The sequence below is a fragment of the Akebia trifoliata genome, chromosome 10 (genome assembly GCF_017979445.1).
Source record: "Akebia trifoliata isolate Shusen 1 chromosome 10, ASM1797944v1, whole genome shotgun sequence".
Classification (NCBI taxonomy): domain Eukaryota; kingdom Viridiplantae; phylum Streptophyta; class Magnoliopsida; order Ranunculales; family Lardizabalaceae; genus Akebia; species Akebia trifoliata.
Genome location: NC_141384.1, coordinates 22,931,130 through 22,954,474, shown reverse-complemented (window position 1 = coordinate 22,954,474; position 23,345 = coordinate 22,931,130). Strand labels below are relative to the sequence as shown.

The window sequence follows — 23,345 nt, the reverse complement described above, 5'->3', positions numbered from 1 at the left end:
ATATCGTGCATAAACTTAGGATTTTCATTTATTAAAGTTTGTTAACTCAATATTTAATCGTAAGGTTGTTAGCCAAGTTGACTATCCTTCATTGGTTGATTTGCAGGGACTTCTTCTAGACTTAGTTGTATAGCTCCTTGGTGTTTTATCACGGATTAGGTAGACAAACCATAGCTAATTCTATTAGTTGAGAGTGATTGATGTTTTAGATTGATGATAGAATATTAAAGGAATTGTACTTCAGTCAACTTTGAATATGTTTTCTTGAAGACTTTGTTTAAAGTTTGTGATTGTAAACACCCCATTTTTGCACTTGCCTGATTAATCAACTCGTCAACCTGATTGTGATGGTTCCCAATGATGGTTGAATATTCCAATATTTTTTTATTTGTTAATAGATATGTTTTACAAATTCGGATAAGGTATCTCAAACAAGCAAAACTTTAGAAATCACGTCGCGCTAGGAAAATATAACCCAAAAATATAAAACTCATCATTTTGCGATAAAAAGAAGTTTTACTAGAAAAAATCACAAAAAAATCACCAAATTACCAAAATACCCCCGATATCAAAATATCCTTAGAGCCTATATTACACTTAGGAAAATCCTTTCGAACACATAAAACGAAAAATTAAAACCAAATTAACCATTTCGTCTATTTTCACCAAATTCAACAAAATTACGAAAATACCTCTCACAGGGTCCACGGCCACTTCATGCCAAAAACTTTTAAATGATACAAATTGATACTCCCATTGAATTTCTTACAAAAAATTGATTTCAAAACACCCCAAAATATCAAAAAATGACTTTGAAACGCAAAAGCCCTCTTTGAGGGCAAAACAATAATTTTTCAACCCTAAAAATTTAAAATTTTGAAATTAATAATTAAAATATTAATGAACATAAAGTAAAATCTTAATAAATTAAATAAGCCCACGGGCCAAATTTTAAGTGGTGGCCCATTTATTCAAGTGAGAGCCCACCTAACATTTATTAGAAGGCTCATCCATCTGGGTGACCAAAGAATTAAATATATAATTAGGGGGGTTCTTCAAAAAATTAAAAAAATATTCTTTCATTGTACGTGAGAATTGAAACTCTAATTCAAAACCCTAATTAAACCATAATTCACCTTATCTTAAAGAAATCTAGTCAAACTAAAAAACTTTCAAAAAAACTATAAATAGGAGCCTCTACAACCCAATCTCGCAGGTCAAGAGAAATCCTAGGAAAAAGAGGTCAGAAACACCCTCTAGCCTTCCTAAAATCCTAAATTCGAAGTCCTAACTCCCTACGTAACATCCAAACCCCATTTTTTCTTAAAAATACCTAGAAACCCTAAAAAAATATCAAAAAATCAGAAATACTCAGATCTAGGAGAATGATACCTCATCTTAGAAATCAGAAGTGGATCCAGTGAAGAATAAAAAATAGAAAAACTCACACGAGAATGCTCTCCGTCAGTTTTGAGGAAATCAATTTATCACAATCAACCAGGTAATTTTTTTATTATTTATTTTTAGGTCTATTTAGCAATGTAATTTTTTTGGGAAAAAGTAGAGATCGGCATTTGTCTGGCGGGATTGGTGCCTAACGCCTTTCGATCTTATAACGTGATCTCCGAATCCTTTCTTTTCATATATTAGTACCTCTTTTCGATTTTGAGTCATTTTTCGATTCTTAGATCGTAAAACTAGGTGGCGACTCCCAAACTCCAAAAAAGTGGATCCACAACCCATGGATCAATGCATTTCTATGCTGAATTTATTTGGTTCTAGTTTATATAATCAGTTCCATTGCTTTCTAGATGTTCCAATTTCATTGCTAGTCCCAAGTCAGGTTGGTAGTGGGTGTAAAATCTAATGGTTATTAAGGATTGTTGAAAATTTTGATGACTTTTCCCTTCCAAAATCATGTAAATTGGTGTTTCCTTTTGAGGAAATCTTAGCTCACACTGATGCATAATAAAGGGCAAGTTCACTTGGTTTTAGAAATTCCTTATTTAGGCGGTGGTATGAATTGCTCTTTTGCTTGGGTTTACTACCTAAACACTAGAATTGAATTTCAAACTTAAATTGAGGTAACTTATCCTTTTAGTTTCAAGCAACAATTTTAACCTTACTTTATAAACATTTTTTACCTAATCTAGATGCTATGGATAACAAGGTATGTACTGGTGGACCCTCCAGTGACTAGCTTGCCAATCACATCTTGTCTTCTCCTTACTTTATTAACATTTTTTACCTAGTTTAGATGCTATGGTAACTATCTCCTGTCTAGGAGTTTCTTCTTCACCATTTCTTGACGACTCATTTTTCCCAAATATATGATTAAGGAAGAAGTTAATGATTAGGGATGGGGAGAATGTGGGTACAACAAGGTTTCCCTTGGTGAAACTTGATGTTTTTATTTTTATTTTTAAACTTTAATATTGTATCACTAACTCACTAGATGTAGTTTCCTATAAGTTATTTTTCTTGTTGTTTCTATCACAAATCTGCTTATTAATTTAGAGACAAATATCAAGTGGTTAAGAAAAATAAAGATTAGTGGATGATTTATTTTCAAAATTGTTAAATGAAAATCAATTTTAGAGACAAATATTCATTATTTTGGTTTGTTAATGGGTTGAGTTTTGGGTTGATCTAACATGTCATGATATATTATAACTTGAAAGCTTACCAAACAGTAAATATCTTTTGTTTTTGCAGGATGGGTAGAAAAATCCAGGATTTTGATATTTCAAAAAACACAACAAACATGTCGCTATTGAATACTTAGAAGATGTATTCGAAGCCCATACCCCCAAGTAAGACATGGATGACTACACTAAGGCTTTCTATTGAATACTTAGAAGGAATCAATTCATTTTTTGATTTCATAAAGGTCAATACACATAAATTAGGGGATGATAATTGGTATTATTGCCTTTGTGTGAAATGTCATAATCAGGTTAGGGGGAAGAAAACGATAAACAATATTCGCATTCATTTAATATGTGATGGTATCGATATGTCTTACACTACATGGATCCATAATGAAGAATCTCATCTTAGAAGTTATGTAAACATTGGGGATGATACACCTGCTAGTGATTCTATTGAAGATGCAATCCCAAAAATAGTTACATGGTAAATGATGCATTTGGACATTTTTGTGACAAGGATGATGCTCAAGCTTATATGGGATCTAGTACATTTACATATATGGGTGAAATTAATAATGTAGATGATGTTCAAGTTGAGAATGATTCTTTAGAGAATATTCAGTACAAGAAGTTGATGGAAGATGCGATACAACCCTTATATCCATTGTGTCGAATTGATGATACAAAATTATTGGTGACAGTTGAGTTACTGAGTATGAAGGTTAGACATCAATAGTCAAATAGGTATTTCATAGAATTGTTGCAACTAATCGAAATAATTCTACCAAAAGAGAACATTTTACCTGATAGAACCTTCACTGCTAAGAAGATGATCAAGTTTTTACGTATGAAGCACGAGATTATTCATGCGTGTCGTAATGATTGCATACTATACTAGAGAAAAAATGAAAATAAAATAAATTGTCCTACGTGTGGTGAAAGTAGATGGAAACCGATGAACTCATTGAAGTCAAGAAACTTACATATACTTTGGAAAGAGTTGAGATATGTTTTGTTAATACCAATGTTGCAAAAATGTATAGTGTACCATGGATTGCGGAAAATATGACATGGCATGTAAATCCTGACTTAGTATCGAACGTATTAACCATGAATCACCCAAAAGATTCTTTTTGTTGGAAATAATTAAATCATAAATGGAGTAACTTTGGTGATGAAGCACGTAATGTTCGGTTAGGACTTGCAACTGATGGATTCAGTCCTTTTGGAAATAATAATAATTCTTATAGGTGTTGGCCTGTTATGATTGTTTCATACAATCTTCCTCCATCGTTATGTATGCGAAAGAAGTTTACTATCTTAACATTATTGATTTTGGGAAAGAAAGGTCCAGGATAAGATATCGATGTCTACTAACAACCATTGATCGCAAAGTTGAAGGAATTATGGTCCATAGGAACTATAATGTATGACTCTTACACTAAAAGTAGGTTTAACATGAAAGTAATTATTGTTGCGGGTTATACATGATTTTTTAGCATATGGTCATTTGTCAAGTTGTAAGACTGTAAGAAGTATGGTTGCCCTGTATGTAATGAAAAAATAGAATTAATATGGTTAAAACATGGAAAAAAGTTTGCTTACATGGGAAATATAAGATTTTTATCAGATTCGAGACATCCATTCAGAAGCCAAAAATCACAATTTCATGAGCATGAAGAACATGGAAAACATTCTCTACGTTTGAGTCGTTTGGAAGTATTAAACAAAATAGAAACAATTTAGACTAACTTTGGAAAGGTAAAAGACAATAAAAAGAAAAGGTCTGTGAATCAAAATGAATCTAATGTATAGTCAGAGAGATCAATTCTTTTTGAATTGTCATATTGGAAAGTGTATTAGGATTATCTTTCTAAACATTAATAGAATATGGTATATATTAATTTACTCATGCTAACTTATGTTTTGTCAATCTATATGATCTACTTATTTGTCACAATTAGGATGTAATGCATGTGGAAAAAAAATGTGACAGAAAATCTCTTAGTAATAATTATGAATACAAAGAATAAGACGAAGGACGGTTTTCAAGCTCGTTAAGACTTAAATGCTATGAAAATAAGGAAAAAATTGTGGCCTGTAGAGATGAATGACAAGTTGACTTATCCAAAAACTTCTTTCTTGTTGTCTCAATTGAAAAAAGAATTAATTTGTATAACTTTATATCATTTGAAAGTTCCTATTGGACATAATGCAAATTGAAAATATAATGTGAGTTTAGAGGACAATGAATTCAAAAATCTAACGTTACATGATTATCACATCTTTATGCAACAATTGTTACCAGTGCCATTGATGCATGCATTCAAGGGTTATAAGCCATTGCGGGCTGCTATTCAACAACTATCAATATTTTTCAATGTCTTATGTTTGAAGATTATTAATCATGTAAAACTTTTGAAGATCAAAGATCAAATTGTTGAAATACTATGTGTGTTTGAAAAGTATTTTTCTCTTTTTTTGTTTGTTTCCATGACACACCTTATTCATATTATTGACTACTTGTGTGTTAGATTTATAATTAGTACTGATATAAATGAGTGAACTATTATTGCAATGATATTGTCTCATGACTTTATAGGTAAGGCCCGATTCTTCACATCATGAGTCACAAGGAAGAGTGATCGGTGCATCTAATGTAGATTTAGATAGTTATGATATTCTTATAGATGAGGTCCTTGATGGGAATGTGATTTTAGGATGAGGCTGTTGGGTGTCTTGATTTAGAGTAGAACTGGGATTAGTAAAACTGATGAGTAAGGCTCCAATGCTAAGCAGCCACGCATAAAAACATTTGGTATCTTGGACACGTGGCAAATTTTTATTGAACGAACAGCTAAGCATCAATTTTATGTTAACAGAAAATCATACTCTCCTATTCCAACTCTAAATGTAATTCGCAATCTTATCTTAGTCTTATAAAAAACGAAACACTCTGACCTCAACGGCTCATACAGGAATTGAGAGAGCAGCTTCTTTACTTGTCTTCTTATTTCTTCTCAACTCTAAACTCTATTAAGAACTTGTTGTCTTTAGCTTCTACTTCTGCATCTTAGAAGGTTGAAAGTGATACATAGAAGAATCATGAGTATCGATCAATCAGTTCGATTTTCAGAGTTATTCGGTTTGGAATCACAAGAAAACACGGAGATTAATACTAAGCTGCAAGAAATCCCATTGTCGATAGGAATGTCGATCAAAGTAAGACGACAATGGGTTACGAGCGAAGATGGTGAAATGATCGTTGTTAAAGAGGAAGAGTGTCCAATCGTAGAGAAAATCCTTCGGATGACATTTTGGCACTTATGTTCCCCGAATATTATAAATGTTCTTATTTCAAATGCGTTATCATCTATAACTTTTCTCCAACAAGACGCACACGAGTTTATACAGAGAAAGATCCTAAGATTTACTCGCAAATTTGTAAATGATATAATCTCTCATCGACCCAAACTAATTGGAGTTGTTGCAAATATAGAAGTCTTGACAAAAGAAGACTACGAGGAAGCAGAGATGATGTTAAAACCTTTGTTAGATGGATTAAAAGCCAAGGTAATCGAGAATGGAGAGTTAAGGGACGAGGTTTGTGCAGTTTGCTTGGAGGAGTTCTCGTCGGGGATGGGAGTCGTAGAGATGTCTTGTGCTCATATTTTCCATAAACGATGCATAATTCCTTGGATTGTAAAGAAAAGTTCATGTCCTTTGTGTCGTTTTCAGATGTAATTAATTTGATCAAGTTATTTGGAAAAAAATTTCATGTATTGCTACATGTAATCTTGACGTGACAGTGACAGACTTGGGAACCATAGATGTGTTCTCGGTCCTCATAAAAAAGTCCAGTTTTGTATCCCGAAGAGAGCATATCTATGATATCTTATCCTATCACGTCAGGTTAGTCAATTGAGTATTCGACGTGCCTTAGTCAGATTATCACAATTCATTTTGAAATGAATAGTATTTTTTTTTTTTCTTATTTATAAAATAGTAAATATATTCCCTGTTTTAATTTTAGTAAAATAATTTTAAAAAAATTGTTTTATCAAATAATGAACTTTTTCCACCTCAATATTTTAGTGAAAATATTAATTTTAATTCTCAAAAAAGTGAATTATTGATTTCTGAATTAAAATGAATAGTGTGCCATCTTGGTAAGTGTTAATAGATCGGGTAAAGTGTGACCATCCGGTAAGGATCAGATAGGATTCTTGTCGAACTGGACTTTAATCGAACTCAAATCATGTTCCGATTCAGTAACATGTGAAGACGTATTTAGATTCTCTGTCAATTCTACTTTTGTCCGATAAGGATCTTATCTGAGTGTATTGGATCAGATTTGAAACATTTCATTGGATCTGATAAAAGTCAAATTCCATAAAGTTTGATACCAAGGTGATATGTGAAAGAAAAAAAAGAGAGTTACTACTGACACCACGACTTTTACTTATTACACACCACTTAAAATTTAAAAACAAAAAGTGAATTATGACGAAATTCCAATTTTGATATACCATTCATTTAGTTTCCCAAAACATGCCTTAACCGTGAATTCATCACTTTTAATCTACAAATTTGTTGATAAAATACAAGTGGTTTTCCCTTATCAACGATCTGTTGATGATTTATCAACGAATTCGTTGATTATAAAAGTAACGAATTTCACTAGAAAAATATATTTTGAGAATAAAAATGAACAATGTACTGAAATGCAAATTTGAACATAAGTTGGGCATGTTTAGGGAAAAGTCAAAATCAAAATTGAATGATTGAGAATAAGTAAAAGTTGGGGTGCTAATAGAAGCCCCCTCTCTATTTGATTTATTTATTATTATTCTTAGATTTAGGATTTTGTTTCAATGTTTGAAAATTCAACAAAACTTTTGTAATGCTTGAATACGCAATATTTTAATCTTTAATTAGGATGTGATAAATAATTTAAGAAATTAGGGTATAATAAGTAGAAGTTGGGGTGCCAATAGTAGCACTAAAAAAAATAGGGAGATTACGATGACGCTGTTCGGCTGTTTGGGTGTCTTGATTTAGAGTAGAACTCGGACTAGTAAAACTGAGTAAGGTTCAATGCTAAGCAGCTACGCATAAAAACGTTTGATATCTTGGACACGTGGCATTTTAAAAAATTAAATGAACAGCTAAGCACCCATTTTCTCTAAACAGGAAATCTTACTCTCCTACTCCAACTCTAACTCTAATTCGTAATCTTAAGCTTATAAATAAACTCCAGATCGCAACGGCTCATACAGCAATTGAGAGAGCTTCTTTACTTGTCTTCATATTTCTTCTTTAATAGCTAAACGGATTAATTAGAGATACTAGAAACCATGTCTCTCGATCAATCAGCAAATATTTTAGATTTGTATGGATTGCAATCACAAGAACAGTTACAGCCAGCTTCAGCCAATCAAACCAAAGTGTTCATCTCACTTTTAATCAAAGAAAATTGCCAATGGGTCACACGTTCGAGTAATGAAGAAGGTGAAATAATTGTCGTTTGCGAGGAAGATCGTCCCGTTGTAGAGAAAGATGTTGTGACAGATTTTTTATACTTAATGATGCCAACACTTACGGATTTCTTTGTTTCACGTATGTTATCATCAATCGATTTTCTCCAACAAGGCACACATGAGTTCATAAAGAAAGAGATCTCAAGTTTTGCTTGCGATTTTGCCAGTGCTATGCTTGCCAATAAACCCAAGGCAGTAAAAGTTGTTGCAGAGATAGAGGTCTTGACGAGAAAAGAGTACGTCGAGGTTTTGTCAAGGCCTTGTATGTTAGATGCATTAAAATCAAAGATAATTGAGAATGGAGAGTCGGAGGAGGTTTGTGCGATTTGCTTGGACAAGTTCTCAATAGGGGTTGAAGTTTCAGAGATGCCTTGTGCTCATGTTTTTCATAAGTCATGCTTAAATCATTGGCTAGAAAAGAAAGTATGTTGTCCTTTGTGTCGCTTTGGGATGTAATTAAATTGACTCAAATGTCATCTTCATTTTTGTCTTAATGTTGTTACTTGTAATCATCATTCCTTTAAGTTATCAAATGATATATATAGTCTTAGTCTATGTTTTTTTTCAATCATATAAATCTTATAAAAAAGACTAATCTTAAATTGACTCGAAATTCACTTGTTTTCTATAAAAAAAATTTCCTTTTTCTTTGGAAATTCAATGTCGGCGTTTGGAAAACTATCATTAATATTAAATTAATTCTTAAAAAAAAAATATATACTATTAGAGGTCGTTAAGGAACCGCTATAAATAACATTATTATGTTAAAAAAAAAAAAAAAACAAAAAAACAAAGACTTGGGAGTGGTTATAAACCACCATTACGATTTTAAATTCTCGTTTTTTTTTTTTTAAAATACTATTTAATGCACTAGTGTCCCCAAAACTCACTATTACTATCCCCCCCCCCCCCCCCCCCCCCCCCCCCCAATTGTCAAGTTCCATGGTAACCAAAAAAATCCATAGCTCACTAATGCCATAGTTCAACACGATGATCCCTTGAACAAACCCTAACGCTGTGTTTGGATTGAGGGAAGGGGAGGGAAGGGAAGGGAAAATTTGTAATTTTCTCTTCTTTTCTCCTGTTTGGATTGTTAAGTGAGGAGGGAAGAGAAGAAAAATGGAGGGAAGGGAAGGGAAAATTGGTAGAATTTTGTTCCCCCCAAAATCGGAGTGACGAGGAGGGAAGGGAAGGGAACAAAATTTCGATTCCAAAATTGTCCTCTACATTCTCAAAATTTCCAAAAAAATTTGATATTGGCAGGCCAACTATTAGTAGTTACACCCCAAGTTATAAGATACGATGACCCTAGAGAAGGGACGAAGAAGACGAAGAAGAAATCTAGAGAAGACGAAGAAGAAATCCTAGAGAAGGGACGAAGGCGGCGACCTCTACTAGGAGAAGAACTCGACTAGAGACGAGCTCGACTAGGAGACGAACTAAGGTATACTCTCTCTCTTTCTCATTCTCTGATTTTTTTCAAAAAACCAATATTATTAACAAATATTATGGTTTTTTTCTCTCTCTCCCCATTTTGATGGTCTGGGTTTGCTGCATTTGCTCTTGAAAGTTTTGAAATTAGTCATTTTATTTAGATTTGTTTGTTTCTGTATTAGTTGATGTGATCTAGGTTTTTCCCAAAATTGTGTTTGGTAATTTAGGTTGTGCTTAAAAATGTGTTTGTTGATTTGGGTTAGAATTTCTTTTCTATAGATTTTAGAGGTTTATGAGTGTTTGGTGGTTGGAAATTTGAGTTGAGAGTTTACTGATTTGGTATCAAAGATTGTTGGTTTGGTATCAAAGATTTGGGTTTTGTTTAATAAAATAGATTGTTGGTTTGGTATCAAAGATTTGTGTTTTGTTTAATAAAATAGATTGCTGATTTGAGAATTTGTAATTTAGATATTTGGGTTTTACTTTATAAAATAGATTACTGATTTGGTATCGGAGCTTTGGGTTTTGCTTAATAAGTGTCTTCAATAATCTTGGAAACTTAGAAATACCACAAAAAAGGAAAATAAGTTTTTTTAGATGGATTTCTTATTTCTAATTGTCACCATTCTCGTATTTTTGATTTGGGTTTTTTGGGGTTAATTGATTTCAATCTTGAACATTTCTGAACATGGTAGTTGGTTGATTATAATAAACGTTTATTGGGATCGAGATTATTGTTCAGTTGGTTTATGTGCTTTGGATTCAATCCGGGCTGGCCAACTAGAAAACAAAAACAAGATGGATGTTTTTTTTTTCCTTTATAATTTCAAAATTTATGAAGATTCATTTATTTTCTTGAACCACATGGTGATGGATTGATTGCTTTTAATTATGCTCCATGATATTAATTTTAATTGAGGACATAAATGAACGAGGATTCCTCTGTATGGACATGAAAAATAGTTTATCTTTTTAGTGTGAAGTACCAAAGTTGAAACCTTGAGTTTAGGGTACATATACTTATTTTCCATAATTTTTCTTTGTAGATCAGACCATTGATGGAGAAATCAGAAAAAAAACATATAACTATCATGTGTGGTGGTTAAGTAAGAATTGATCCCCACAACCTCATAGTTGGTTTGAAATATATGCCAACCAACTGAATATAGGTCCAAGCCCTAATGATTGTTGAAGTCTGTCAGAGTTAGTTAGTAATTCTTAAGTTACATAAGGATGGTTTTAAAAAGATAGGAGAGTTCTCTAAATATTTGGATACGAGTAGATGAAAGGTACTAGTAATGGTGATTTTGAAAGATGAGATGTAAAAATAATAAATCTTAAAAAGATTGGAGAGTTCTCTAAATATTTGGATATAAGTACTATGAAAATTTAATATGTATACACACAAATTTTTGAAAGTTTATTAATAAGTACTGGAAAAGTTTTTTAAAATGTATACACACATCAAATCTGAACTGTTGTACTTTTATTAGTTTTTTTTAATTATAGGAGTTTTTTTTTTTCCTCTCGTTTTTATGTCAACAATTCTTTATTGTTTGTCAAAACAAAAAAAAAAAATTTGAAGTTTTTTTTTTTTTATTGTTTGGATTTCTAGTGAGTTGCAATTGCCAAATCTTCATCCATGTTCCTCTTTTGTACTATTGATTATGAATATTTTGTACTCATGGCATGGTTTAAAGTTTAGCACTATTTTAGATGTTATTGGTAAATATAAAATCTCTTCTCCTTTCAGTTTATCAGTTTTACCATAACAAACTAAATCCATCTAATAGTTTAATGCTTTGCATTATCGAATTTGACGACCTTTAGTGTAAGGGATCTCCTTTGTGAATTTGGTGTAAGGGATCTCCTTTGTAATGGTGTTGTTTTTTTATAGATATTTTTTTCTTTGGGTTCTCTTTGATTGTATATTATGTTTTAATTTTCATTAAAAGAGGGGCATAAACATATAGATTGTACCCGTTCACCTCACCTATATGGATTAAAAAATTCCTCGTGTTATAATATAAACATATATGTGTACGGTTAATTACTACATAGTTGTTATAATTACTATTGTAATTGTTGTAGTTTGTAGATGGATAGAGATGAAGAATTGTATAAGTCGTTTCGTGAACATTATTTTCGTCGTCTTCGAATTTGGAAAAACATTGTTGTGGAATGGGATTGAAGGCGTCGTATGGCTACACACGTGGTTTGTCTTGTGGCTGCCTATTTGGTTAAGCAGTCTGAGTATAGAAATTATGTGGATCGCTCTATAATGCCAAACAATTTAGAAAGAGAGTGTGTGAGACAAGAATTGATGAACGAACTTAGGACTAATGAAAAATGTCGTGATATTATACGAATGGGGCCTGAAGCTTTTGAAAATTTATGCAATCTACTTCAAACTTCGGGTCGACTTACTCACACTCGACGAGCTACAGTTGAAGAGCAAGTTGCCAAATTTCTTCACATATTGTCACAAAATGTAAGGAACCGCACCATTTCATTTTTTTTCCGTCGTTCTGGTGAGACTATAAGTCGTCATTTTCATCGTGTTCTACGAGCCATAATATCATTAGCTGAACTCTATCTTAAACAACTTGATGGATCAGAAGTTTGTCCAGAAATATTCAACAATAATAGATTCTACCCATACTTCAAGGTAAACATATTATGTTACTTCTTTTTATATAAAATTCATTTAAATAGTAAAATATTATTTTTGTAATAAAATTTGATATATTACATCAATATCAGGATTGCATAGGTGCACTTGATGGAACACATATCCGTGTGAAAGTTTCTAATACAGATGCACCAAGATATCGTGGAAGGAATGAATATCCAACACAAAATGTATTGGCAGCATGTACTTTTGATTTGAAATTCACATACGTTTTACCTGGATGGGAAGGGACAGCATTCAGATTCAAGGATAATTAAAAATGCATTGACAAGAGAAGATAATTTAAAAATTCCTAACGGTAATCTATTTAACTATTAATATATATTTCTTTTATTTAATTAAAAATATCATTATAGTAATGACTTTCAATCTTAATAGGTAAATATTACCTTGTTGATGCTGGATATATGCTTAGGAGTGGACTTATGGCACCTTACAGAGGTGTGCGTTACCACTTGAAAGAATATTCTACACATGCGCCACAAAATCCTCGAGAGTTATTTAATCATCGACATGCATCCTTACGCAATGCAATTGAAAGATGTTTTGGAGTATTGAAGAAAAGATTTCCTATTATAAAAAGCACGACAGAGCCCACTTACTCAATTGACACGCAATCAGAGATAATTTTAGCATGTTCTATTCTCCACAATTTCTTAATGGGCGTTGATCCTGATGAGCGTCTTATTGCTGAAGTAGATAGAGAGATCATGAATGAGCTTGAATCTCAAGAAGATGTTCATTTTCGAGAGAATGATGATGAAGACTCTAGACTAGGAGCAATTTTAAGGGATAACATAGCAGCTACCATGTGGAGTGATTATGTGCTGAATCATGTGTGACTTTTGATTTTTTTATTTACATGCAAAATTGTAGCTGGATGATTGTATTGTAAGACTATGTTCAATTATTGGTTTAAATTTTCACTGGGAACTTATTTGATATTAGATATACGTTTTAAATTATTATCTTGTTTGCATAATAACTTACTATGTTACAAATTATGGCTTAATTAAGATAATTCTTTATTTCTGTATATATTATAGATGAGTAGGTCTTACAAAACAGAAAAAGAACAAGCTTGGAAATGGAATGAGCAAATGGATACGGTTCTCATTGACGCATTTGTTCACCAGAACGACAATGGAAACAGAGTTAATGGGACTTTCACAACCTCTGCATATGACCAAATTGTGTTTGAATTGAATGAAAGACTTGGGTATGAATTTAATAAACAACTCGTGAAGAACCGCATGAAAACAATTAAAAAGAACTTCATTGAGTATTACGATATTTTCAAGGGTGGCTTGAGTGGTTTTGCTTGAAATCAAGGGACAAAGATGATGGATGCTGAGCCTGAAGTTTGGAAGGCATTGATTGAGGTTAAATTTTTTTACTAATTTAAACTATGTCACTTTAATTTACTTATTAATATGCAATAATGTTTTAATTTATTTTTTCTTTATTGTTGTAGGCAAAACCGAAGCAAAGAAGTGGATGAATACACCTTTACCTCATTATGAAAAATTAACAAAACTCTTTGGAAAGGATAGAGCAACAGGACAAAGTGCTGAAACTGCATTCAAAAAGTGAAACGGTGGAATAATGAGATGCAGACAGGTGGGGGGATGGAAGCTGGTGGATGTGGTAAAACACTTATTGATCATATTGATCATATGGTGATAAATGATGATATCCATTTGGAGGGCTTTGAAGGTTCGTATGATATGCATGAAGATACTCGACCAACAACTCCTTATGAATCAGTTTCTAACAAGTCTGCAACTTCCTCACAATCCAAGAAGAGAAATGCATCATCTTCAATAGATAATTTTGGATTTGAGGATTCAATGAGAGAGATTGCATTTGCAATCAAAGAAGGAAATGAAATTCTTAAACAAGGACATGATATTCTTAGAGAAGGAAATGATATTCTTAGAGGCGAAAATGAGATTCTTCAAAGGACTAGAGCACGCGTTTACTCGGAGGAGGATGTTTTTGATGAGTTGGTACGATTAGAAATTGATTCAGACTTACTTGATCGTGCCTACTCTTTCCTCATCGAAAAACCTGAAAGAATGAGGGCGTTTTTTGGTAACCCGGCTAATAGGCGTTTGCGATACTTGATGACAATGTTGAATAGTGCTGGAGATTTTTGATTCAGCACATTTCAACAGGTGAGTTTTGTTTTGCAATGTTCCAAAAGATTCTTTTATATGAACTTAGTTTGGTTGGTTCTTACTTGAATCTTTACTTATTTTTATTGAATTTGCAGATGTGGATCTCAAAGGTTGAGTACGACAAATCAAGTCCATCTATCGTCCACAAGAAGTGCTTTTGAGTTTGTTTTTTGTGCGTTTGTGGCGAGTCTTTTTAATTCGATTTGTTTTTTGTGTCAAGTGTCATGTAAACTTGGTTGGATTGGGGGAGAAAGGAGGGAGGGTATGTATGGTTATATATATATATATATTTGCTTCTACTTTAGTTTTTTTATAGGTAAATGCACTTGTTAGTTGAGTATCAGATGCAAATGGAATGTCATTTCCTTTGATGAACCTCAACCTTGGTGGATGGCAAGTGTGTGTATTTATTTTTATTATCTGCTTTCATTCATTGGATCATGTTTATTATGTTAAAGAGTCTGTTTTCTAGTATATGTGCAGAATATTCTGAGTTTTTTAATCTGTTTCCCAAATTAGTACTTAGTGTTCATTGGGTGAAACATGAATCTGTTTCTGTATGTTTTTTGGAGTTCTCAAGTATGTCTGCAGAAAGCTTAATGACTAGGGGCCGATTGCCATTGCTCCAAGGAGGTGTGTAATGCTCAACCTAGATTCCTAAATATTAGTTTCAACTGTACTGTTTGAAGTTTTGGTTTTAATTGATTGTCTACTTGAACGAGTTGCAGTGTGAATGTGATGAGTTTGCCAAGTTCCAAGCAATTTATGAGAAATTTTGCAAGGAGAAATCAGCACAATTGCAGGTCTTTAAAGGTATTCTGTAAAATTAGGTTATCTTTTGTTGAATATCATTTGAGCAAACAACATGTCTACACGTTTACTGCTAATGCAAATGAGATATGCTTTGTTATGCACTTTCCATTACTTCTATATGTGAGTTTTCAGAACAGCGATCTGTCCATGCTAAATTTGGTAATCCTCTTTTTCATATTATCATCTTCTATCCAAGGGTGGAGCTAGTATTTTGCCCATGTATTTGATTTTATCTTTTATTTTTTTCCTTTCTAAGGATGGTATAATCCAAATGGATACAAAAGTAGTCCAACAAGGATAGATTAGACGATGTGTGTATCCTTCTTGATAATTAGAGAGTTCTAAGTAACCCCCACATTTGTGAGTTAACAAGTCATTGGGTTTCGTTTGCTAAGGATATGATAAGTACACTGATGACTGATCTAAACATGTAACCCAATTGAATATGGCAAAGAGGTGTGGCCCCTGCTAGTATTAATAGTCTTTTTCAGCAACTTGACGACAATGGTGGAAATATGGTTTATTGTATGGTTATTGACTTAATCATTATCATTATATATAGGGTTGGGTTCAAGAGCCAAATGCTTTCCTAGTGTTGAATTCACAAAACTTCAGTGGAAACCGAATGCTTTCCTACTCCATAAACTACTCTTTGTTTGTTATTCTGTTCAACTCTAAACAGAACAGAGGTATTTATAATCCTCAATAAGGCCACTAGAATGGATGTAAACATGCCCAATATAAGACCACTACCAGTGAGCCACTAAAGGTTTGCTCGAGGCACTCGTTGGTATCCACTAGCCTTTCAAGTGTTTCATCCTCTCTTTTGGTGGACTTATGAATTGAAATTTTTTTCTGTTTTTTATTTCTGGCCATTGAATTTATTCATTTTTCATCTTGGTTATGGAAAATCAATTTTTCTTACTTTTAGAGCCATTAATTTGAGCATTTTTCACCATTGGTGAGAAAAATCATGAGCATTTTTTCTCTATATCATCATCATAAGTAAATATTTTGTATTTTTCATCAATAAACATCATCTTCAAGTTGGATGGAATTACAGGGGCTCGGATTGTTAACTCTATCAGCTGTTCTTACTTCCCTATACTCACCTGACTGTCAAAACACTGAGAACAATATCTTTTGCTCTTCTCCTTCTACTCTCCAAGACGTCTTCTTCTTCATCTCTTTGTATTTAGTAGCAATTGCACAAGCTGGACATAAGCCATGCGTACAGGCTTTTGTAGCCAATCACTTTGATGGGCGAGACCCAGAGGAGAGCAAGTCCAAGAGTTCATTCTTCAACTGGTGGTATTTTGGTTTATGTGTGGGTTCCTGTGTTACAATCTTTATCATGAGCTACATCCAAGACAACTTGAATTGGGGTCTTGGATTTGGTATTCCAAATGTTTCAATGGTAGCAGCACTTATTGTTTTCTTGCTCGGAACTAGGACTTATCGTTATAGTTTCAAAGAGGAGAAGAGCAACCCATTTGTTAAAATCGCTCAAGTGTTTGTAGCAGCAGCAAGGAATTGGAGAACCATCCCTTCATCCACTGCCATGCTAGAGGAAGCAAGGCAAACGTCCTCCAATGTTGGTGCTCACCAATTCAAGCAAGAGAAATGAATTTCTTTTTGCTTATTTTGAAATAATGAAAAATGAGTACTTTTTTTTACATATGGTATAAAATGGAGTTCGCACTTTAGGAAACTCATACATTCATCAGTCACAATCAGTTTTTCTTCTTCAAACCCATATTTGCACTCAGGTTGATGATCAAGTTAAATGGTGAGTAGGATTTATATTATCGACCCAATACTTGAAATCATGCATATGATGATAATACTAAGAGAGCTTTTGAGTTACTTTACAATATTCTAATTGAACATACAACAAGACCTTCTTCTTTATGGCAGGTTTCTCAACAAAGCATTGATTGATGAATCAAAATTTTCAAATGATTCAAGGAAAGATTGGAGAGTATGTAGCATTAGTCAAGTGGAAGAAGCAAAGTCTGTACTGTGATTGGTTCCAATATGGGTTACATGTTTGATATATGGGATTGCATTTGCACAAATCTCGACATTCTTCACTAAGCAAGGAGGTACCACGGACAGATTAATAGAATGAAGCTTCCAAATACCGGCTGCCTCACTCCAATCCTTTACCGGACTGTCTATTGTTCTACTTCTTCCCATATATGATCGTTTCTTTGTTCCTATTGCTAGAGTCATCACAGGGAAGTCCTCAAGGATAACAATGCTTCAGAGAATTGGCTGTGGAATCTTTATATCTGTGATCTCCATAGTGGTGGCAGCTCTAATGGAAAAGAAAAGACTTAAAATTGCTTTAGATTTTGGGTTGGTTGACATTCCGGAAGCAACAGTTCCTATGAGTGTGTGGTGGTTACTTCCTCAATATATCTTATTCGGAATTGCTGATGTCTTCACCATTGTGGCCATGTCGAACCCAGAAAGGTCATAACATGTGTCCAAAAATGAATATGGTTAAGCTGGTGGGTACTTCGATATCAAATTTCGAAACGCTGACCTGAGTTCTGAATAAGCTGTTTGTGGCAAATAAGTGATTACAACAACAGAGTCTAAGATGGTACCCGAAGAGGTAAATACCGATGGTGAGATTGCTAATTTTTTATCTGCCACACTTATCCCTAATAGGTTTAGGACATACAATGATGGACGGCGCAGGTTTGTCAATAGAGGCGTGTATTTGAGACCAGTCTTGGTGGGGGCTCCAAAAGCTAGGTATCCAGTAGAGCTTGCTATTGGTGGGATACAATAAGAAAATATTTTTCCAAACATTTGACCAGTCTGAGATACAAGTGATATATTGTTGCGTCCGAGGCCGAGTAACCCCTCTATTTTTCCAGATGGTATGTGGTTGTTTTGACCACAACCAAACATGAAATTGGGGAATACATTTGAAGATGTTAGCGTTATTGTTTAACGTGCAAAGAATCCAATTGAATAGAACTCAACGCTGTATTGGATGCCATAGATGCAGGTGGAGGTGGCAGAGCAACTCCCCTTTATTTGGGAGCACTCCTTAGAACTGCAAGAGATATTAGAATATGATGATGACTTGGAGGGGTCGAATATTGGGTCTTCTTGTGGATAGCAACTGACAACACATGGTTGGCATTGAATCCAAGTAAAGTCACTGCCAGTGTCAAATGCCAGCGAAAGATCTAGCTTGGGCGTACCAAATCCAATAGTAACTACGTAATTGTTAGTGTCCAAAGACTGGAGCTTTGGAGCAGAGGAAGCGTACCCGGGTTTTGTCTTGGAGGAGGTTTTGGATGGGATTGAGAGTTGTGTTGTTTCTGTGGCTCATTGGTGCACAAGGCCCATCTATGTGAGCCATTCGTAGTGCTGCGAGTGATCGTCTTGGACCTGAAATGTCAAATAAAAGATTATGTTAAATATGAATGAAGGTGGTGGCACAATGGGGCAAAGTTTGGTCATAGCATAGTGTGAGCCACTGAAGGATCAAGCAAGTTCAGGCAGGACAGATAGCCTAGGGCCAAACCAAGGTCTTTTTCTAGACTCAAACTAGAAAAGATAATCCAAAATTATGTACAACTATCTGTTATTTAATATTCCAAAAATAAAATATCACTTTGAACATTTTTCATTTTAAATATTTTTGAACATTACCTGTGGTGGAGTCTACCATTGAACAACACCCTTCCTTCATTATTTCAAAAACAATGGGAATAATCTTGGGGTGAGTTTGGTCTTTCTACCTTAGTAAGATGGTCATAATTCATAATGCTTCGGTTTCCCCCTCCTATATTCGCACTCACACCAGTTCCACGCTCGGCAAAATATTTTTGGAATATGCACTAGCTATCCATGTAAATAAGATGATTTCATCTCTAGTTTTGGTAATAATTCACACTTTCATTTATCCTTTTAATAAATTTTCTATTATTCAATTTAAGAAAAAAATCCTATTATTGAAAAAAGGTACATTAATCTATAAATCTAAAAATAAATAAAAAAGAAAGAGACAATGTCTTGAGCATCAGGTGCATCATGGTTTTATATTACCTTTGGTGAAGGAATCAGAGCATACATTTGCTGATAATAGGGATTTGACTTCAATAACATGATGGTTCTTTGTTGTCCCTTGCCCTCGCACTCGTCCACCACCGTAGTTGTAGGCTTTGTTCAAACAGCAAGAGTGACACAAAAAGAGTGAAAAGAAGAGGAAATGGAGACAAAAGAAGGAGGAACCCATTATGGCCATATGGTTCTGCTCTGTCAAGTCACTCTAGTCCCCTTGGGCTTAAGTCCTGAAGAATCTACGTAGTTACATTTAGATGGAATTAAGGGAGAGGAAGGTTGGGCCAAGACTGAAAGCAATAATCTAAGAGACTTGAGAAAGACTCAAGGCAACAACATCCAATTCGTCGTAGAAGATTTGGAACCAACTCATATGCTCATGAAGCTAATCTAAGAGGACTTGAGAAAGACTCAGGGAAACAACATCCAATTGTAGAAGATTTGGAACCAACTCATGTGTTCATGAAGCTTAAGATCTTAAACGTTCTTTGGGTTGGGATCTCATGTTCAAAAATAACACATTTAGTGATTCATAGTTTGTTCCAATTGGATAAATAGAATTAGTTTTTTGAGTCTTTGTGGAGTCTGGGGCACTTTAACACCACATGATGAGGGCTCCACCCTATACTATATTAACACTGGTTGAGTTGGACTAATAAAGGCTTCGTTAACAAATTCCAAACAGACGATCTCAAAGGAATATTTTCATAAATGATTGAGATTTGAGACCCACCAAATGATTGAGAATACGAGGTGTCATGCATTGTTTCAACCCTACAGGCCTAGATAGGAATTCGATTGGGCTGAGCTAGCCTAGGCCAGGCCATGTCGGGCTTGCACAGCAACAGATTGGTTCTTAGGTTAGGTCAATTGACAAAAGCAAATCCCAACCCGGTTGTCCGCCCTGTCAACAGACTTTACATTGGGGAAATTTGTAGGCTTGTGGACCGAGTTATCTTACCTTCAAAAAAAAAAAATGTAAAAAAAAATTATGTATAACATCACATTTATATTTAAATTTCAAATTAACTTGAATGCATCCATTTATGATTGCATTAATGGAGTAATAAGAAGTGTTTGAAACAAGGGAGGGATAGAGTTTCCCATTAAACTTAATAAGATAGTTGATTTATTTTATTAATTGTATTTGCAATATTCCATTCCATCGTGTATAGCCTTGATTTTGCTGTTCCACTGATTTCCTAAGTAATTTACATGTAATACAACTACTCGATTAAACTAGTGATTAAGAACTCTTTGCAGAATTCTAGGTAAAAATTTCCTTTGTTAAAATTGGCAAACAGGAATGGCTACTTAAAACGGCTTAAAGTTGTTTCAAATTGGAAACGGTAATCGTTTTTTATTGACGATGGAATACGTATGAGTTGATTAGCTGGTGTTTCAAATTCATTTTGCACGAATAGTGTGGTACCTATTACCTTTATTGAAACCTTCTTTTGATATTTTGGACTATGAAGGGTATAATAGTTATTTGACAAGAATAATTTCTCTTCTCTTCTCTTATGAATCCTATCCAAACAAAAGAAACTTGATTTTTTCTCTTCTCTTCCCTTTCAATCCAAACAGGATGAAGAGAAACTAGCCTTCCCTTCCCTTCCCTTCCCTTTATGAGTTTCCCTTCCCTTCCCTCCCCTTCCCTCAATCCAAACACAGCGTAAGATGAGGATGAGGATATCCTTCTCACATTATCTGTTCCAAGTATTGAGCCTGCATTCTCACATATTTAAGATCAAATTTAGAAAATATAAGTATATTTTAATAAAGTGAGCTTAGCTTCCCTTGTGTAGAGAAAGGGTCGGACAAAATATGCTTATGAGGTTTTTACTTTAAGAGAGAAGAAATGAAAGTTCCATGAAACTAATTAACCTTACATGATAGAGAAAATATGGAACTATTATGCAAAGCTACACATTGGAAGTAATGATGGACTCAAAGATATATAAATAAATAACAAACAAATATTATAATTTTATTCCAATAATTCATACATAACTTCTCTCCATTGCGCATACTAGGAGTAAAAGAGGGACTAAGAAATGGATTATAATCCTAACTAGAAGAAACTAAGATAACAAAGCAATCCCCATTCCGTTAAAGTCCCATGTTTGTAATAAAACTCTGTTTTTCTGGTTTTGATTTAGTTTGAACGTTCATTACTGTGGAAGGTATTTCTCGGAGCTATTGACGTGTGGCAAGCTTAGAAACGCATAACTAATTCATTGAGTTGAGTGAAGAGTACACCGAGCCATGTCAAACCGACTTTTATGAATATAGGTTGGGCACATATAAGATTTGACAGGTCGGATGTGATAGCTCTATTGTTGCTTAGGCGGACATGACAACTCTCGGCCTGATAGATCGATTGAACTTGCCCCTGCCCTGACAGATCAGGCATGGTAGCCCCTGCAACTGACAGGTTAGGGAGCAAGCACAACCACTCTGACAAAAATCATTCAGATGGTTTTGGGAAATCTGCAAGCCAAGAACTCTATAAATACCAGTTTGCAACTCACACTAAAGGTTAGAGAAAATATTCCTTAAGAACACTTTATTAGCTCGATACTAATTCTAACTTGATCATCGGAGTAGTCCAGTTGCAGGCCATCCATCGAGCTGAGAGTTTTCAAGGAGGGTCTCAAGGTAGAGCAAAAAATTGCATCTACAATTTCGTGTCGTCTGTGGGAATGATACAAGGAGAAAAATGACCAGTATGGTGAGAGCTAGAGATGAAGGATGTGGAGAACTATCAAACCACCTAGCAGCAGATCCACTTTTATCACCACAAAATCCAATGCTTGCGATGTTTCACTTATTAACGGAGATGAAATAGGAAATACGGAGGGGATTAGAAAAATAGAATGATGAAACCACAACAATACGAAGGAAAAATGATGAGCTCAAATAGAGACTGGACGAGGAACTGAGACAAGAGGTTTAGAGGGGGAAGGTAGTCAGGGGCACACGCTCCGTGTAGTAGGAAGAACTAAGGCTAATCGAACCGTGGATTCAACAGTAATAAAAACGCAGTAGGGAAGCTCAGAAGCTTGAAATCCAATGATAAGGGGAAAAGTTGAAGAGATGATGAGAAGAAGGGATGAAGAACTTGCACGAGGAAGGGACCCCGAGCAAAAATCTTAGAATGCCATTCAGGAACTGAAGGGTACGCCGTTCTCACCAATAGTAATGAACTCTGATCCCTCAAAAGCATTTCACCTGCCGAAATTTGAAACATACGACGGGACGAGAGATCCTATGGACCATATCATCCACTACGGGAGTCAGATGGTCTTGTACCAAAACGATGACTATTTACTCTGCAAACTCTTCCCATCCATTCTGAGGTACTAGGCTAAGTCGTGGTTTCAAGGGCTGCTAGTTGGATTGGTATCGAATGTTTTTTGAACTAAAGGAGTTATTCGTTGGATAGTTCGTCCACTTACGTAAAAAGAAAATCAGAGTGAACACGCTTTTTAACTTACGACAGGAAGTCGGCGAGAGTATACGCTCATTTGTTACCTAATTTCGAACAAGGAAAATAACTATTGAAAGTATGGATGAGGCAACTACTTGGGCAACCTATGTGGCGACGATCATCTCTGGGACACGGTTACATGATTCTCTGATAAAGTTCGACCCCACACGATTTGAGGATCTCTATGCAAAAATGGAAAAGTATATCCTAGTGGAAGAGTCAATGAAAAGTAGAGAGCGAGAAACACAAACTATTGCCAACAATACGAGAGGTCAGGAGGTCCAGAAAGTGACTACCAAGTTAAGAGATGGGGGTAGTTGGAAGAGACGATGGGACCCGAAGGAGCAGTCAAGGTAGAAGAAATGATGGATGTACACATCGCTCAATGAGAAGCTATAGATGATACTAAGGCACATACACAGTGACCCCGACTTAGTGCAGCCACCTCGGGAC

At 34.5% G+C, this 23,345-nt stretch overlaps 1 protein-coding gene and 1 pseudogene across 1 annotated transcript; both read left to right on the top strand.

Moving 5' to 3' along the window:
* The first annotated feature begins 13,417 nt into the window (after window positions 1-13,417).
* Window positions 13,418-13,910, top strand: LOC147393313 (uncharacterized). Its single transcript, XM_086455103.1, has 2 exons — window positions 13,418-13,631; window positions 13,792-13,910. Exons 1-2 carry the CDS (start codon window positions 13,418-13,420, stop codon window positions 13,908-13,910), a joined length of 333 nt encoding a protein of 110 aa, XP_086311229.1.
* A 2,423-nt stretch (window positions 13,911-16,333) lies between these two features.
* Window positions 16,334-18,113, top strand: LOC147393312 (protein NRT1/ PTR FAMILY 5.10 pseudogene; annotated as a pseudogene).
* Window positions 18,114-23,345: the final 5,232 nt, after the last annotated feature.